Raw genomic sequence first — 16,955 nt, forward strand, 5'->3', positions numbered from 1 at the left:
ACTTCAATTAAATTTATATTTGTTATTTCGGATAATTCATAACTTGGAGAATGTAACAAATATAAATTTAATTGAAGTTATGAATTATCCGAAATAACGAATGCTGCATCTAAACAAATGGAAAATAAATGATTAATAATAATAATAATAAAAAAAAATAGTAATAATTTCCATTCCATTTGTTTAGATGCAGTATTCGTTATTTCGGATAATTCGTAACGTCAAATAAATTTGGATCTGTTACGTTCTCTAGCAGCCAAATTTGAAAGAAAATTCCAATACCAATAATTTTAATAGTTAGTAATAGTTAAACTAATAATAACTTATTATTTCGGATTTTCATTCTAAACTTTTACTAACTATTAAATTATTGGTATTGGAATTTCCTTTCAAAATTTGGCTGTTAGTGAATGTAACAAATACAAATGTATCTGAAGTTACGAATTATCCAAAATAACGAATGCTGCATCTAAACAAATGGAATGGAAATTATTATTAATAATAATTTTTTTATTATTATCCTTCTTAATCATTTCCATTCCATTCGTTTAGATGCAGCATTCGTTATTTCGGATAATTCGTAACTTAGAGAATGTAAAAAATACAAATTTATCCGAAGTTAAGAATTATCCAAAATAACGAATGCCGCATTTAAACAAATGGAATGGAAATTATTAATAAATAATAATAAAAAAAATATTATTAATATCATTATTAATCATATGCATCTAAGTTTTGGACAGAAACAAACAAATGGAAATCATTACTAATAATAATAAAAAAAAACTGATTTGTTAAGATGCAGCATTCGTTATTTCGGATAATTCGTAACTTCGAATAAATGTATATTTGTTACATTCTCTAAGTTATGAATTATCCGAAATAACGAATGCTGCATCTAAACAAATGGAATGGAAATTATTATTAATAATATTTTTTTTATTATTATCCTTCTTAATCATTTCCATTCCATTTGTTTAGATGCAGCATTCGTTATTTCGGATAATTCGTAACTTAGAGAATGTAAAAAATACAAATTTATCCGAAGTTAAGAATTATCCAAAATAATGAATGCCGCATTTAAACAAATGGAAATTATCATTAATAATATTTTTTTTATTATTAATAATCATTTCTATTCCATTTGTTAAGATGCAGCATTCGTTATTTCGGAAAATTCGTAACTGATTAAATTTATATTTGTTACATTCTCTAAGTTATGAATTATCCGAAATAACGAAGGCTGCATCTAAACAAATGGAATGGAAATTATTACTAATTTTTTTTATTATTAATTATTTCCATTCCATTTGTTTAGATGCGGCATTCGTTATTTCGGATAATTCATAACGTCAAATACATTTGTATCCGTTACGTTCTCTAGCAGCCAAATTTGAAAGAAAATTCCAATAATAAATGTAATAGTTGGTAATAGTTAAGTTATTATTAGTTTATTATTTCGGATTTTCATTCTTAACTTTTACTAATTATAGGTATTGGAATTTCCTTTCAAAATTTGTCTGTTTAGTGAACGTAACGAATACGAATTTATCTGAAGTTACAAATTATCCGAAATAACGAATGCAGCATCTAAACAAATGGAATGGAAATTATTATTATTATTTTTTCATTATTATTGTTAGTTATTAATAATAATTTCTATTCCATATGTTTAGATGTAGCATTCGTTATTTCGGATAATTCGTAATTTTGACTAACAGCCAAATTTGAAAGGAAATTCTAATACCTATAAATGTAATAGTTATTATTTCAAATTTTCTGTTTTTCGAATTTTCAGATTTTTGTTCTCGTTTTCAGATTTTAGAATTTTTGGATTTTAGAATTTCCAGAAAATTCATAAAAAAAAAAAAAAGGAAAAATTAACGAATGACCCAAAAATCGGAAAAATATTAAACAAACACATTATTCGACAGTGCACAATGTCTAATGACAACTCCAAATAGCCCCTAAATGGAAATGGGGGGGGGGGGAGTTGTGGTGGTCACGGGGACAATGTCAGTGGTTATAAAGGGCAAGTAGTGCTCCCCTGCCTCTTCCCCGCCCTCCCCTCTCATCCCAATGGACTCTTTGAGGGCCAAAAGGGCAAAAAGACTTGACACCAGAGCTTTTTTTCTCAGAAAATAGGTGCAGGAACTCAACCACGACCCCGTTCATATTTCACAAACAGTATAAGGGTCTTAAAGGGGCATTAAATACCAGGATTGCATTCCATACAGTGCAGAATTCAAGGGGTTACATACAGAGTGCAGAGCTGTCACTTGTAAACACAGAAACCAGACTTCTGTGTTTAGACGTGATTGTGGTGAGCAGGCACCAAAGGGTCTGAGCCAGAGGTGGTGGAACCAAGTTCCCCCTGAAAAAAAGCCCTGCTTGACACATAAGGGTCCAACCCTTCCCCAGTCTATCCAAAACAAGATAAAGGGCCGGATTCAGAAAGAAGATACGACGGGGTATCTCCTGATACGCCGTCGTATCTCTGAGTCCGGCCGTCGTATCTATGCGCCTGATTCATAGAATCAGGTTACGCATAGATCTCCCTAAGATCCGCCAGGTGTAAGTGTCTTACACAGTCGGATCTTAGGCTGCAATTCCAGGCCGGCCGCTAGGTGGCGCTTCCGTATCTTTTACGCGTCGAATATGCAAATGAGCATTTACGCCGATTCAGAAACGAACGACCGTCCGGCGCATTTTTTTTTTACGTCGTTTGCGTTCGGCTTTTTCCGGCGGAAAGTTACCCCTGCTATATGAGGGGTAAGTGCGGCGTATCCTATGTTAAGTAGGATAGTTTTGATTTTTTTTTCGTCGTTTGCGTAAGTCGTTCGCGAATACGGCCGGACCTAATTTCCGTTAACTTTGAAACCAATGACGTCCTTGCGACGTCATTTGGAGCAATGCACGCTGGGAAATTTTGCGGACGGCGCATGCGCAGTTCGTTCGGCGCGGGGACGCGCCTGATTTAAATTTTACACGCCCCCTAGCCGCGGAATTTGAATTCCGCCGGGGGATTTACGATACGCCTGCCGCAACTTTAGAGGCAAGTGCTTTCTGAATAAAGCACTTGCCTCAAAAACTTGCGGAGGCGTAACGTAAATCAGATAGGTTACGCGGATCTAAAGATAACCTATCTGAATCTGGCCCAAAATGTTTTGGGTGTAGAATGCGGGCAACCTCAACCGCTTCTCCCTCACGTCAATGTAATTCCAAGTCCAGTTGGAGCCACCCATAGACCCCCCAATTGGGGGCCAGAAGGGCATAAAAATGACACGCAAGGGTTAAGCCCTACCCCATTTCTATCTAAAACTAGGGAACAATGCTTCGGTTGGAGAATTCCGGCGCCCTCAGCCAGATCTTACTCATTCAGTTCTGTTCCAAAAGCCACCCACTGACTGTGTCCACTCCTGATTGGATTTCTTGAACAAGATTTGATTCTGGTTATGTAGCCACTGGAGGCCGCCATCATGGGCCAGAATTTAGGACTGTGCGTCGGTGATGTCACCGATTCCTCACCATCCGATTGGCTTTCCTCATGTCTTATGTTCCCGTGTGCTGAGTTATTGTATAATGGTAAATATTGGTAGAATTGCCAGTAAAGCGGGGTCCAGTCGATTGAAGAAGACACATTAATGTGCGCAGTGGGAGGCGGCCTTCTAGAACTGCAGGAGCAGCAGGTAGCGCATACGGGCCTGGCTCTCCTTGTAGACGAGGTATTCGCTCTGACCGAAGTGCGAGTCTTTGAATTTAGGCATTTGTATGGGCGGTCCTTGAGGGACAATGATTTTCCGCCCGTCCAAGGTCAGCTCGGCATCCTTCTTGGGGTCTACAAATAAAATGATAGAACAACATAAAAACCATATAAAGGATATTATTAAATACCATAATCAGCAATATTGTCTGATCTACATAGCCAAGGAAGGATCTTAATGCCCGATACAGTGACGAGGAGCAGCAGCTGCTTTGTGCTCAGAACCCGACACCCATGACATACTTGCCCCGGACCCCTTATTTTTGGCCTTTTAGAACTTAGTACCACCATGTGTCTGTCCTTTGCCTCCTTTTTTGACTGCACCCAGGGCAGCTGTCCCTCCATTCTCCGGGCCCCCCGATGGCACAGGAGAGCCTGGAGAAGCACCGGATGGCAGCAGGAGGGGGGGGGGGGAACGTTCCCTCCCATCGCCAATAAGAACGATCAAGCATCGGAACTGCACAAAGTCAAGGACGTCATATTATGACGGCGTGCGGTAGGGAAGTGGTTAAATATACAACAGATAAAAAGAGATTTTGATAATCCATACCTGGCTCTGTCATTCCACGTGCCACCACACTGTCGTAGCCCGCAGGGGCCTTCTTCAAGGAGCAGTCATCTGTGGTGATGTGATACTCCTCCCCCAAGGCCACTTCATTCAGAAACATGATTCCAAGGGCCTTCGAGGTGCAGCCAACTGCGAGAGCAAAAAAACAGATCAATGCCGTGGCATTATCAGGTCACAGTTCATATATCTACCATACAATGGTTAGCTCTGTGGTCTTGCAGCATTTGGTTCTGGGTTCAGTCCACAGTTGCATTCTTGGTTATGTTGGGTATAACAACCAATGGCCATAGGGGGGAAACTCCCCTCATCTAAAAAGTCTCACCAGCCCACAGCAGCACTCTTTGCTATGTTGGGTATAATAGTCGACGGCTGTAGGGTGAAAACCATACTTGCCCATTAAATCCGACCAGTCCACAGTTTCACGCTTTGCTATGTTGGATATAATAGCCGATGGCCGTAGGGTGAAAACTCTCCTCATCCAATAAGTCCCACCAGCCCACAGTTGCACACTTGGCTATGTTGGGTAGAACAGTTGACAGCTGTAGGGTGAAAACCCTACTTGCCCAATAAATCCCACCAGCCGATGGCTGTAGGGTGAAAACTCTACTCGTCCAAAAAAGTTCCACCAGCCCACAGTTACATTCTTGGTTATGTTGGGTATACCAGTCGTAGGGGGGAAGCTCCCCTTATCCAACAAGTTCCACTAGCCTACAGTTGTATTCTTGACTATGTTGGTGGGTATACCAGCCAATGGTTGAAGAGGGAAAGTTGTCCTCATCCAATAAGTCCCACAACTGCACTCTTGTCTATATTGGGTAGAACAGTTGACGTCTGTATAGGGAAAACTCTCCTTATGCAAAAAGTCCCACTAGCCCACAGTTGCACTTTTGGCTATGCTGGGTATAACAGCCTACAGCCATAGGATGAAAGCTGTCTTCATCCAATAAGTCCCACCAGTCCCCAGTTGCACTCTTGGCTATGTTGGGTATTATGCCGCCTACACACCATCACTTTATGTGATGAAAAAAAATGACGTTTTTAAAAACGTCACTTTAATTGACCGTGTGTGGGGGAAAACGTTGTTTTATGTCTTGTAAAAAACGACCAAAAAAAATTGAAGCATGCTTCAATTTTATGTGTCGTTTTTCAAAAGTGCACTTTTTACTTCACAGAAATTGACCGTGTGTAGCAAAAAACGTTGTTTTCTAAGATGTTTTTTCATCCACGCATGCCCAGAAGCTACTTATGAAGCAAGCTTCAATGGTAAAACGTGGTGAACGTAACCTCACTTTGCAAGAACATTGTGAGAAAAACGATGGTGTGTAGGCAACTTCGTCTTTGAAAATTGAAGTTTCAAAAACCTCATTTTTTACTTCACAGAAAGTGTCGTTTTTTTTCATCACATAAAGTGATGGTGTGTATGCGGCATTAGAGTCGATGACCGAGGAAAGTTTTCACCCTACGGCCAATAAGTCCCACCAACCCACAGTTGCACTCTTGACTATGTTGGGTATAAGAGTCGATGGCTGTAGTGGGAAAACTCCCCTTGTCTAATAAGTCTCGCTCGCCTACAGTTACACTCGTGGCTATGTTGGGTATGACAGCCAAAGGCCTAAAGGGGAGAAAAAAAACTCTGCATCAAAAAAGTCCCACCAACCCACAGTTGCACTCTTGGCTATGTTGTGTAGAATGGTTGACGGCCGTAGGGTAAAAACCTCTCTCGGTCAATAAGTCCCACCAACCCACAGTTGCACTCTTGGCTATGGTGGGTATATCAGTCTACAGCCATAGGGGGGGGGGGGGGGAAGCTCCTCTTGTCCAACAAGTTCTGCTAGCCTACAGTTGCATTCTTGACTATGTTAGGTGTACCAGCCAACTGTCCTCATCCAGCAAGTTCTCAACTTTTTTCTACAGCAGAGCAGTACTTGCTCCTTTCTCATCTAGTCTAGAATGGCAAGTTCTCAATTAGACTCTTATAGGGATGTGCTGTGAGCAGGGCCGTCTTTAATGTTGATTGGACCCTGGGCAAAACATTTCTTGGGGACCCCCCCCCCCCCCCATGCAATTTTGCTCTCCACATGCTCTGTGACATACAATAAATATCAGCTAGACTTAAAATCAGTTTACTGTATCAAATCAGGCAATTGGTTTCCAGAGGTTACAGCATATCATTACCACTTACTGACTGGTTGCTAGATGTTACAGCACACATTACGGCTCACCGATTAGTTGCTAGAGGTTACAGCACATGATTTCTTCTTGTTGATTGGTTGCTAGAGATTACTGTACAGTAATACTGCTCATTGATTGGTTGCCAGAGGTTACAGCACATCATCTATTCACTGCAGAGGCGCATGATATACATATGAATGCCGCCGGCCTCAGCTAATTACATATGATTGATGGTTATTTACATGTAAACACAGGGTCTGCAGGTGAGTCGTCTGTACACAACAATAGGGCAGAGCTGGGCAGCATTAGTACCAGAACTTCACACTGAGATATCAGGACACAGCACAGGACTAAAACTTCAAGGGACAAGAGAATTTAAACTGGGATATTTGGCAAGTATGAGGCAGCTGCTTTGGGCCCCACAACAATGACAGGGCCCAGGGCAGCTTCCCCTTTTGCCCTACCTTAAAGACGGCCCTGGCTGTGGGGCTCTGTGTGGCCTTCAGGACCCAACAGAGACCAACTACACACGTGTGTTTTCCCCTCGCATATGAGCAAAGACAGCAAGCATTGAGGTTCCAGATCTTTGTTTTTATGCGCATACGCAGGGAAACCTGTCCCATTTGCCAATGTGGTGCAGGACTTTGCCAGGTCCCTGCGCATGCGCATCAAATCTTCAAAAAGAGTAATGCCGATGGATGAGCCAATCCAGAATTAAGTGGGCGGAAGTTTTAATGCTTTGTAACCTCTAAACAAAGATCCTCATGGAGTTTAAATAGAGATTAGACTCAGGACTCCGGCAGGTGAACATGGCGATGGGGGGGGGGGGGGGGGGGGGGGGTATAATAATAAATCAGTGGATGGGAAAGGATGTCAAGAGATCCCGTCACTCGTGATTAGCCAAAGGAGCTTGACTTTAAATCTGCCTCCATCTTACCGTATCCTGCAGATTTACTGTTCTCTGAGGCGAAGTAGATCCCTCTGCCCACTCGCCCTCCTGAATGGGGCATTATGCGCAGGCCGCTCTTCAGGATGGCCGCCACCACTGCTACGTTGGTGCCGTGCCACAGCAAGCGCCGGTTCTCGATGTCCTCGTGCTCTTTCAGTCTTTCCTCCTGCGGCATGGAGAGATACAAAGAGCGGCAGATTAGGAATAAAGGAGAAGACCGTGCTGGGGACTCGTCACAATACATCATTTACAGAGATATTGACTGCCCAGTGCCCAAGGTATCCCAACGTAATCACTGGAATCTCATCGAAGCGATAACGTATCTTGTTAAATATGCAGCAATCAATAAAATAATCCCGCTACGAAGAACCTTGTTCAGATACTTCCCGTTATAGGGTGACAACGTCTCCTAATTGTGCTCCTGTGTTGTCACCCTGTCACACGTGTCCTCCGGTGGTAAAAAGCAGTTCTGAGGCCAACAAAAGCCTAAATGACACACAAACCCCAAAGTGTAAAGTGTGACTGACCTCCAAGTCTCGGGCCACGCGCCAGACATTCAGGATTTTCAGCGACCTGTAGGTGGGTCCCGTATTCTTCACATACTTATCAATCACCTTAGAGGGAGATACAAGACACGTTACATTTATAGAAGCCCAAGGCTTTCCCCATCACCACTTGTCTAATCTCCAGTCCAATTCACCACATCCTGCTATATGGAGAGTTCCCAGATCTGTACACCTCATGTGCCCATTATGAGGGGTTCTCACCATCCCTGTGCCGAGTTCCCGGGTCTGTACACCCGCTGTGCCCCATTATGAGGGGTTCCCACCATCCCTGTGCTGAGTTCCCGGGTCTGTACACCCGCTGTGCCCATTATGAGGGGTTCCCACCATCCCTGTGCTGAGTTCCCGGGTCTGTACACCCGCTGTGCCCATTATGAGGGGTTCCCACCATCCCTGTGCTGAGTTCCCAGGTCTGTACACCTAATGTGCCCATTATGAGGAGTTCCCACCATCCCTGTGCTACGTTCCCGGGTCTGTACACCCACTGTGCCCATTATGAGGGGTTCCCACCATCCCTGTGCTGAGTTCCCGGGTCTGTACACCCGCTGTGCCCATTATGAGGGGTTCCCACCATCCCTGTGCTGAGTTCCCGGGTCTGTACACCCGCTGTGCCCATTATGAGGGGTTCCCACCATCCCTGTGCTGAGTTCCCGGGTCTGTACACCCGCTGTGCCCATTATGAGGGGTTCCCACCATCCCTGTGCTGAGTTCTCGGGTCTGTACACCCGCTGTGTCCCATTATGAGGAGTTCCCACCATCCATGTGCTGAGTTCCCGGGTCTGTACACCCGCTGTGCCCATTATGAGGGGTTCCCACCATCCCTGTGCTGAGTTCCCGGGTCTGTACACCCGCTGTGCCCATTATGAGGGGTTCCCACCATCCCTGTGCTGAGTTCCCAGGTCTGTACACCTAATGTGCCCATTATGAGGAGTTCCCACCATCCCTGTGCTGAGTTCCCTGGTCTGTACACCCACTGTGCCCATTATGAGGGGTTCTCACTATCCCTGTGCTGAGTTCCCGGGTCTGTACACCCGCTGTGCCCATTATGAGGGGTTCACACCATCCCTGTGCTACGTTCCCGGGTCTGTACACCCACTGTGCCCATTATGAGGGGTTCTCGCTATCCCTGTGCTGAGTTCCCGGGTCTGTACACCTGCTGTGCCCATTATGAGGGGTTCCCACCATCTCTGTGCCGAGTTCCCGGGTCTGTACACCCGCTGTGCCCATTATGAGGGGTTCCCACCATCCCTGTGCCGAGTTCCCAGGTCTGTACACCCGCTGTGCCCATTATGAGGGGTTCCCACCATCCCTGTGCCGAGTTCCCAGGTCTGTACACCCGTTGAACCCGCTATTATAATCTATGACTTACAAAAATAAATGATGAGAACATTTAGGCATTAAGGACCTTCAGTTCCTCAAACCTGATGCCATTATTGATAGAACACTTTTACATAAAACCTGTTTCAACAAAGTCTGAAGTCACAATATCCAGAGTACTTGCTCAGTAGACAGGTTCTCTCACTCACCTTGTACTCCTCCGATTTAGGAGTTAGTAAGTCCAGCTCACACTTCAATAGCTGATAATCCACATCCAGCGGGTGGGGGACCTCTTCCAGTTGGGATTCCTCTTCCTGCTTCACCTTGTCCGCCTGCAAAGTCTGAGCCAGCTCGATGTCCGCCAAGACCTGATGGAGTAATGGAAGCATTTAGAGGGGGACAACATGGCCAACAATTTTCGGTTTTGGATGCCTGCAGTGGCGTCACTAGGGGGTGGCTATTGGGGCTGTAGCCCCGAATCTGGGGCCCATAGCCCGGAGTCTCTTGGGCCGTGGCTGCGGCAGGGGCGGGCTGCATTAGAATGCAGATAAGAGGAGAGAGGTGAGCGGGCGGGCGTGCATAGTTGTCATTATCTCTCTCCACCCCGCTCCACCTCATCGCTCTTCTGCCCTCACAGCTGGGCCTCTTCAATGTGGGAGCGATGTGCGGTGGGGAGCAGAGAGATGACACCATCTCTCACTACCCGCCACTAGCGCTCTTCCGCCCTCACAGCGCGGCTGCTCATTTTTTCAGAACACGGTCCTCTTCAATGCCGGAGGTGCGGCGGGGAGAAGAGAGATGACAAGAAGGTTGGTGACCGCTGCTATGGGCTCGAGCCCCCCAGATCTTTTGCAGACCTAGCAACGCCCCTGGATGTCTGTATAAAAACATAAAATTGCGGTACCAGCAGCATGTCCTTCTTGGCTTGCAGGACCTCCAGGGTGTCGATAATGGGGGGTGTCTGTCGCCCGAAGTTGTGTGGAATGATGGTGTAGAAGCGGGAGGACAGGTCACTCAGCTCCGGCTTTTTGGCTTTTCTGTCTAGCGCGGCCTGCAGGTTCTCCAGAGCGTCGAACCCCTTCGCTATCTGCCCCTTGCTCAACTTCCCCAGCGGCATCTTCTTTATGTCTGCAACACAAAAATGTACCAGTAGTACTTCTAGAGAAAAAGTGATGCAATTCTATTATAAATACGCCCCTAGCGGTTTGTTTTATATGGATTGGTCATTCCCGGTATCAATTGACAAGTGAGATAAATATCCCATTCTCTGGGGGGGGGTGGGGGGGGGGGGTAGGCTCCTCTCTTTACCCAGATTCATGGTCTGCATGGCCTCCTTGAACATGTCGCTGCTGAAGATCAGGGTCATGAGGTCCTGGGTGGGTTTGTCCAGGGAACAAGTCTTCACCTTCTTTGGCACGCCGTCCACTGTGTCCACCTGGGGGGGGGGGGGATAGATATATATACATCTGAGCCATCTGGATAAAATATGGAGGTTGTATACATTCAACAAATCAATGAACAAACCCCCACCCTGCACCCAAATATAGTCCCCCCCCCCCCCCCCGACTATGATTGTAGGGATTCTGAACTCTAGCTAGGTGGTAGAGCTTTTATGTCTCTTCTACCAAGAGACATCTTCCCCCTCGCTCCTGCAATTTTTTAATGCCCGGAAGGCAACGCAGCTCCTTTATCATGTGACCTCTGTGATTGGCTCTCTACAGTTAGAACACATCCCTAGGACACACTTAACCCCATCGGACACGCAGGTTTGCCGTTACATCAGAGGGGGGCAGGGTCACCTGCACGTCACTGGGAAAGCCTGGGCTTTCCTTTGCGTCAGAGGGAGACGGGGTCACGTGACGGGTAGCCCCGCCCTCACCTACATAAGAGCTGTCACTGCTGAAGCCACGTCATTCGCCGGGCTGTCTCCGGTGGAGACAGATGATGCAAGCGCTGGATAGACATCTCACCGCTGGATCCTGGATGAAGAGGAGATCATCTCATCGCTGGACCCCGGAGAGGAGATCAGCCGTCGCAGGATACCGACAGCGTTCGGAGCGGAGACCGGGAGTGGATTACCACCACTGGAATCTTTTTTTTTTAAATAATGGACTTTCCCAACAGTGTCTGTTTTTTTTACAATTATTTACACTTTCTTTGTGAAATGGTAGAGGTACAATGTACCCCATTACCAATTCACATAGGGGGGGGGGGGAAGGATCTGGGAGTCCCCTTTGTTAAAGGTGTCTTCCAGATTCCGATAAGCCCCCCAGCCGCAAACCCCCACAACCACCGGGCAAGGGTTGTGGGGATGAGGCCCTTGTCCTCATCAACATGGGGACATGGTGCTTTGAGGGCATGTGGCCTGGTACGGTTCAGGAGGGGGGGGCGCTCTCTCATACCCCCCACCTCTTTTCCTGCGACCGGCCAGGTTGCGTGCTCGGATAAAGGGTCTGGTGTGGATTTTTGGGGGGGGAACTCCAGGCCATTTGTTTTTTAAATTTGGGGTGGAGTTCCCCTTAAAATCCATACCAGACCTGAAAGGTCTGGAATGGATATTTGGGGGGAACCCCACGTCTTTTTTTTTAATTTGACGTGGGGTTCCCATTAATATCCATACCAGACCTGAAAGGCCTGGTAATTGAATTAGGGGGGACCCCCATGCTGTTTTTTTTATGAATGACTTTTCTCTGTATTGCCGAGAGCCGACAATTCATTATAGCCGCAAGTGATTTTAAATGACTTTTTTTCCCTCCAGAAATTACACTTTGTGCAGAGACAGTTCTAATCACGGGAAACAAGCGCTACTTCACAGGCATACTTTACACCCCCCCCCCTAGGTACAACATTTAAAGGAATATTTCACTTTAAGCATTATTAAAATCACTGCTCCCCAAAAAAAATTCTGTTTTTAAAACTTTTTTTTGCATTGATACATGTCCCCTGGGGCAGGACCCGGGTCCCCAAACACTCCCCTGGGGCAGGACCCGGGTCCCCAAACACTCCCCTGGGGCAGGACCCGGGTCCCCCAAACACTCCCCTGGGGCAGGACCCGGGTCCCCCAAACACTCCCCTGGGGCAGGACCCGGGTCCCCCAAACACTCCCCTGGGGCAGGACCCGGGTCCCCCAAACACTCCCCTGGGGCAGGACCCGGGTCCCCCAAACACTCCCCTGGGACAGGACCCGGGTCCCCCAAACACTTTTTATAACTTGCATATTAGCCTTTAAAATTAGCACTTTAGATTTCTCCCATCGACTTTTACAGGGTGTTCCGCGGCTTTTCGGATTTGCCGGGAACACCCCAAATTGTTCGCTGTACGGCGAACAGGCAATGTTGGAGTCGAACTCGAAGCTCATCCGTAGTGACCAATAAACCCAACACTTTATGACAATTCTAAGTCCACCTACCTTGACCATGGCCTCTCCGTTGTCCTCCTCGTCGTCGTCATGCTCCACCTCGATCATGGTGTATTTTCCGGCGTGCGCTGTGAAATTATCACGATCTGACCAGTTGTTCTTCGTCTTATCCTTGAACTTCTTCTCAAAATCCTTCTTGGCAGCAGCTTCATCTGTGAAATAACTCGTCTTGTTCTGGCCGGACTCCCCCTGTCATGAGAGGAGTATATTCTGGTCAATGGACAGGCCAGGAGCAGTTTTTGGAGGATAGTCACCTGACCGGCGGAGTTCAGCTCCCCACCTTTACAGGGAGGCTTACGATAAGGCAACGATTAAGTCTAGGGAATGAGTCAAAAACTTTAGGACTTTGTAGGAAAGATGGACAAGAGTCTTTCACACCTAAACCTATTTCTGACATTTGCCTTATGCAAAAAGACGTTGGCAAAGTGGTTTCAATATCCTGAGTGGACGTCATATGACGTCCTCAGGATATTGAGCTGTTGCGCGTCCCCGGGGGCGTGCATCGCAGCGATCGTTGTTGCAGGGTGTCAGTCAGACACCCCGCAACACCGATCTAGGTAAAGAGTCTCCGACGGAGACTCTTTACCACGTGATCAGCCGTGTCCAATCACGGCTGATCACGATGTAAACAGTAAGAACCGGTAATCAGCTTTTCCTCACTCGCCTCTTTCAGACGCGAGTAGAGGAGAGCCGATCGGCTGCTCCTCTGACAGGGGGGGGTTTGTGCTGATTGATTATCAGCACAGCCCCCCCCCTAGGATGCCCACACTTGACCACCAGGGATGCCACTAGATCACCAGGGATGCAAAACACAGGTATGCCACCCTAGACAACCAGGGATGACAATCACAAATAATGGATGCCAACCCGTGCCCACAATGGGCATCACTGATTGGCAGGTATTGTTTGGCACTGATTGGCATCCATTAGTACAACCAGGGCCGTCTTTACCACAGGGCAAATGGGGCAGCTGCCCAGGGCCCTGTCACTGTTGGGGGCCCAAAGCAACCCCCTTTGAAAAAAAAAAATATATATATATATATATTTTTTTTTTTTGATGATAAGATAGTGAGACCTCTTCCTTTCGATCATCCCCAAGTGTGTCCTGACGAAGCAAAATATCGAAACGCATCGAGTCATAGTATGATGCCACTGCTGACCAGATTTTTGGAAGAGGAGACTCCAAGGCTGCCATCCCTAACCTTGTTGCTTTACTCTGTGCAGGATGCCCAAGTTTTCCCGCCAAGCTGGCCAGGCCATGTCTTCGTGTAGTTTGCTTGCTTTTGCAGTACTCACCACGCGGCCCCAGCGATTCCAGGTGACGTATTGGGGGGGTTTACCGGCAGGCCAATGGAGAAGCTGGATGATGTAGAATTTATTGTTGTTGTGCCCGATGTTGGTTTGGTTCAGCATGCAGTCATAGTCCCCAAACACCTGAAATAAGGACCGGAAACGTGCAAAGTTAGGTTGCAGGATGATGCGATAATAGCATGATCTGTCTGCATTGCATAGGGAAGAACAGAGGCTCACTGTCATTGGCATGTTGGTGGGGGTGAAGAGAGAAACCAGGGAAGGCAAATTGGAGGCAAAACAAACTTTAGTGGCACTTTTTTGTCTCAGTAGGGGTGCCTATGTAAATACTCACATTTGATTGGGGGAGGGGTGTCTGTACTGAGGGGTCTATACTGGGAAGGAAGTTCTGTTGTACTGGGGGGGCAGTCCTAAGGGGCACTGGGGGCTCTATTGTACTAAGGGGTGACTGTACTGAGGGGTCTATACTGGGGAGGGGGCTGTCTTAAGGGGTCTGTACTGGGGGGTCTAATGTACTGGGGGGTGACCATACTGGGGAGGGAGTTCTGTACTGGGGGGGGGCTGTTCTAAGGGGTCTGTACTGGGGGCTCTATTGTACGGGGGGGGGGGGGGTGACTGTACTGAGGAGGAGACTATCCTAAGGGGTCTGTACTAGCGGCTCTATTGTACTGGGGGGTGACTGTACTCAGGTGTCTATACTGGGGAGGGAGTTCTGTACTGGGGGGGGGGGGCTGTCCTGAGGGGACTGTACTGAGGAGTCTATACTGGGAAGGGAGTTATGTACTGGGTGGGACTGTCCTAAGGGTTCTGTACTGAGGGGTCTATACTGGAGAGGGAGAACTGTCCTGAAGGGTCTGTATTGGGGGGGGGGGTGGAATCTGACTATCCTGAGGGGTCTGTACTGGGGGCTCTATTGTACTGAGGGGTCTGTACTGGGGGGTGACTGTACTGAGGGTACTATTGTACTGAGGGGTCTGTACTGGGGGGTGACTGTACTGAGGGGTCTGTACTGGGGAGGGAGTTCTGTACTAGGGGGGTGACTGTACTGAGGGGTCTGTACTTGGGAGGGGGAGCTGCTCTGCATCACTAAAAATGATTGTTCTTTGTTTATATAAACAAACCGCGGGCACTCACCTCGTACCCGGCACAATGGGTCAGCGTACACGCAGAGTCCACCTTGGCCTTCCCTTTCTTCCCAGAAGCAGCTTTCAGCGCCTGTACGGCGCTCTGGAAGCGGTCGGGGGGCGGGGCCTGAATCTCCTCCTCCTTAATTTCCTCTTTGACTTTTGCCTTCTTGCCCTTCCTGGTGCCCTTGGCCTGGGCCGCCGCCCTCTTCTTGGGAGCCATCTTTGGATGTTGTCTCTGCAACCAGAACAACAAAAAGGAGGAATGACAAACAAATCATTGATTATAGATTGTCCGGCGTTTACTTATTTTCTCATTTTGTACCCATGCAAAAAAAAAAGAAGAGAGGTGAAGAAACGAGAGTGACAACTACGTTTAATAGTTGGCACAGGAGTAGTCAACACGTTTCAGGGGCTCCCCAGTCCCCCCTTCATCAGGGCTTGTGGTGAAGAATAAAAGACTAGGTAGCAGATGGGACTGGGATGAAACGGGTAAAAAGAATGTAATGACGCGCGTAGGAGGGATTCTTCAGGGTGCCGGACAGACGGCATATTGTGTTCTTTAGGACAAGCAAGGCTTTCTTATGGTGATATTGTCGGGCAAACGTTTTATTTTTTATGCAATCCATAGACAAAAATATGTATAAACAATGTTACTTTGTATCTCTGTCTGCCGTGTGATCAATGTTTATAAACAATGTTGTTACTTTGTATCTCTCCATCTCCTGTCTGATTATTATTATCATCTGTATAGAATTTATATAGTGCCAACAGTTTACGCAATGCTTTACAATATAATAGGGAGACAGTACAGTTACAATAAAATACATGAGGTTTAACCACTTAAGACCCGGACCTTTAGACAGCTAAAGTACCCGGACAGTTTTTGCGATTCGCCACAGCGTCGCTTCAACTGACGATTGCGCGGTCGTGCGACGTGGCTCCCAAACAAAATTGACGTCCTTTTTCCCCCACAAATAGAGATTTCTTTTGGTGGTATTTGATCCCCTCTGCGGTTTTTATTTTTTTGCGCTATAAACAAAAAAAGAGTGACAATTTGGAAAAAAAACAAACATTTTTTTTACTTTTTGCTATAATAAATACCCCCCCCCCAAATTTATATATATATATATATATATATATATATATATATATATATATATATATATATATAAAACTTTTTTCCTCAGTTTAGACCGATACGTATTCTTCGCAATAAGCATTTATTGATTGGTTTGCACAAAAGTTATAGCGTCTACAAAATAGGAGATAGTTTTATAGCATTTTTATTAATAATTTTATTTACTAGTAATGGCAGCGATCTGCGATTTTTATCGGAACTGCGACATTACGGTGGACACATCGAACACTTTTGACGCCATTTTGGGACCATTGTCATTTACACAGCGATCAGTGCTATAAAAATGCACTGATTACTGTGTAAATGACACTGGCAGTGAAGGGGTTAACCAGGAGGGGGCGCTGAAGGGGTTAAAGGAGTTCTCTGACCTAAAACTTTTAACCCCCGCTGTGCCCGGGCTGTAAAACTATACAAAATAAACTGTCACTTACCTGCCTACGATCCCCCGTTGTTCCGATATCGCCGTCCCGTTCTCCGGTCCCGGGCCCCTTCCGCTTCCTGTGTGTCGGTGACTCATAGTGCGCTCAGCCTATCAGCGGCCGCAGCAATGTCCCGTCGCGGCCGCTGATAGGCTGAGCGCACTATGAGTCACCGACACACAGGAAGCGGAAGAGACCGGGACGGCGATA

At 46.6% G+C, this 16,955-nt stretch overlaps 1 protein-coding gene across 2 annotated transcripts in view; it reads right to left on the reverse strand.

Annotated features, from left to right (window-relative positions):
* Window positions 1–3,154: 3,154 nt before the first annotated feature.
* Window positions 3,155–16,955, reverse strand: part of PARP3 (poly(ADP-ribose) polymerase family member 3) — a 30,063-nt gene continuing 16,262 nt past the window's right edge. For both annotated transcript variants that reach the window (XM_040358705.1, XM_040358706.1), the window contains exons 2-11: window positions 15,196–15,423; window positions 14,047–14,184; window positions 12,742–12,939; window positions 10,641–10,767; window positions 10,237–10,460; window positions 9,542–9,700; window positions 7,980–8,066; window positions 7,441–7,618; window positions 4,314–4,460; window positions 3,155–3,838 (exon numbers count right to left, since the gene is read on the reverse strand). In XM_040358705.1, the coding sequence (XP_040214639.1) occupies window positions 3,669–3,838; window positions 4,314–4,460; window positions 7,441–7,618; window positions 7,980–8,066; window positions 9,542–9,700; window positions 10,237–10,460; window positions 10,641–10,767; window positions 12,742–12,939; window positions 14,047–14,184; window positions 15,196–15,408 (1,641 nt within the window). In that variant the 5' untranslated portion in view covers window positions 15,409–15,423 and the 3' untranslated portion in view covers window positions 3,155–3,668. The remainder of the gene's footprint in view (window positions 3,839–4,313; window positions 4,461–7,440; window positions 7,619–7,979; window positions 8,067–9,541; window positions 9,701–10,236; window positions 10,461–10,640; window positions 10,768–12,741; window positions 12,940–14,046; window positions 14,185–15,195; window positions 15,424–16,955) is intronic.

Source organism: Rana temporaria, chromosome 7 (genome assembly GCF_905171775.1).
Source record: "Rana temporaria chromosome 7, aRanTem1.1, whole genome shotgun sequence".
Classification (NCBI taxonomy): domain Eukaryota; kingdom Metazoa; phylum Chordata; class Amphibia; order Anura; family Ranidae; genus Rana; species Rana temporaria.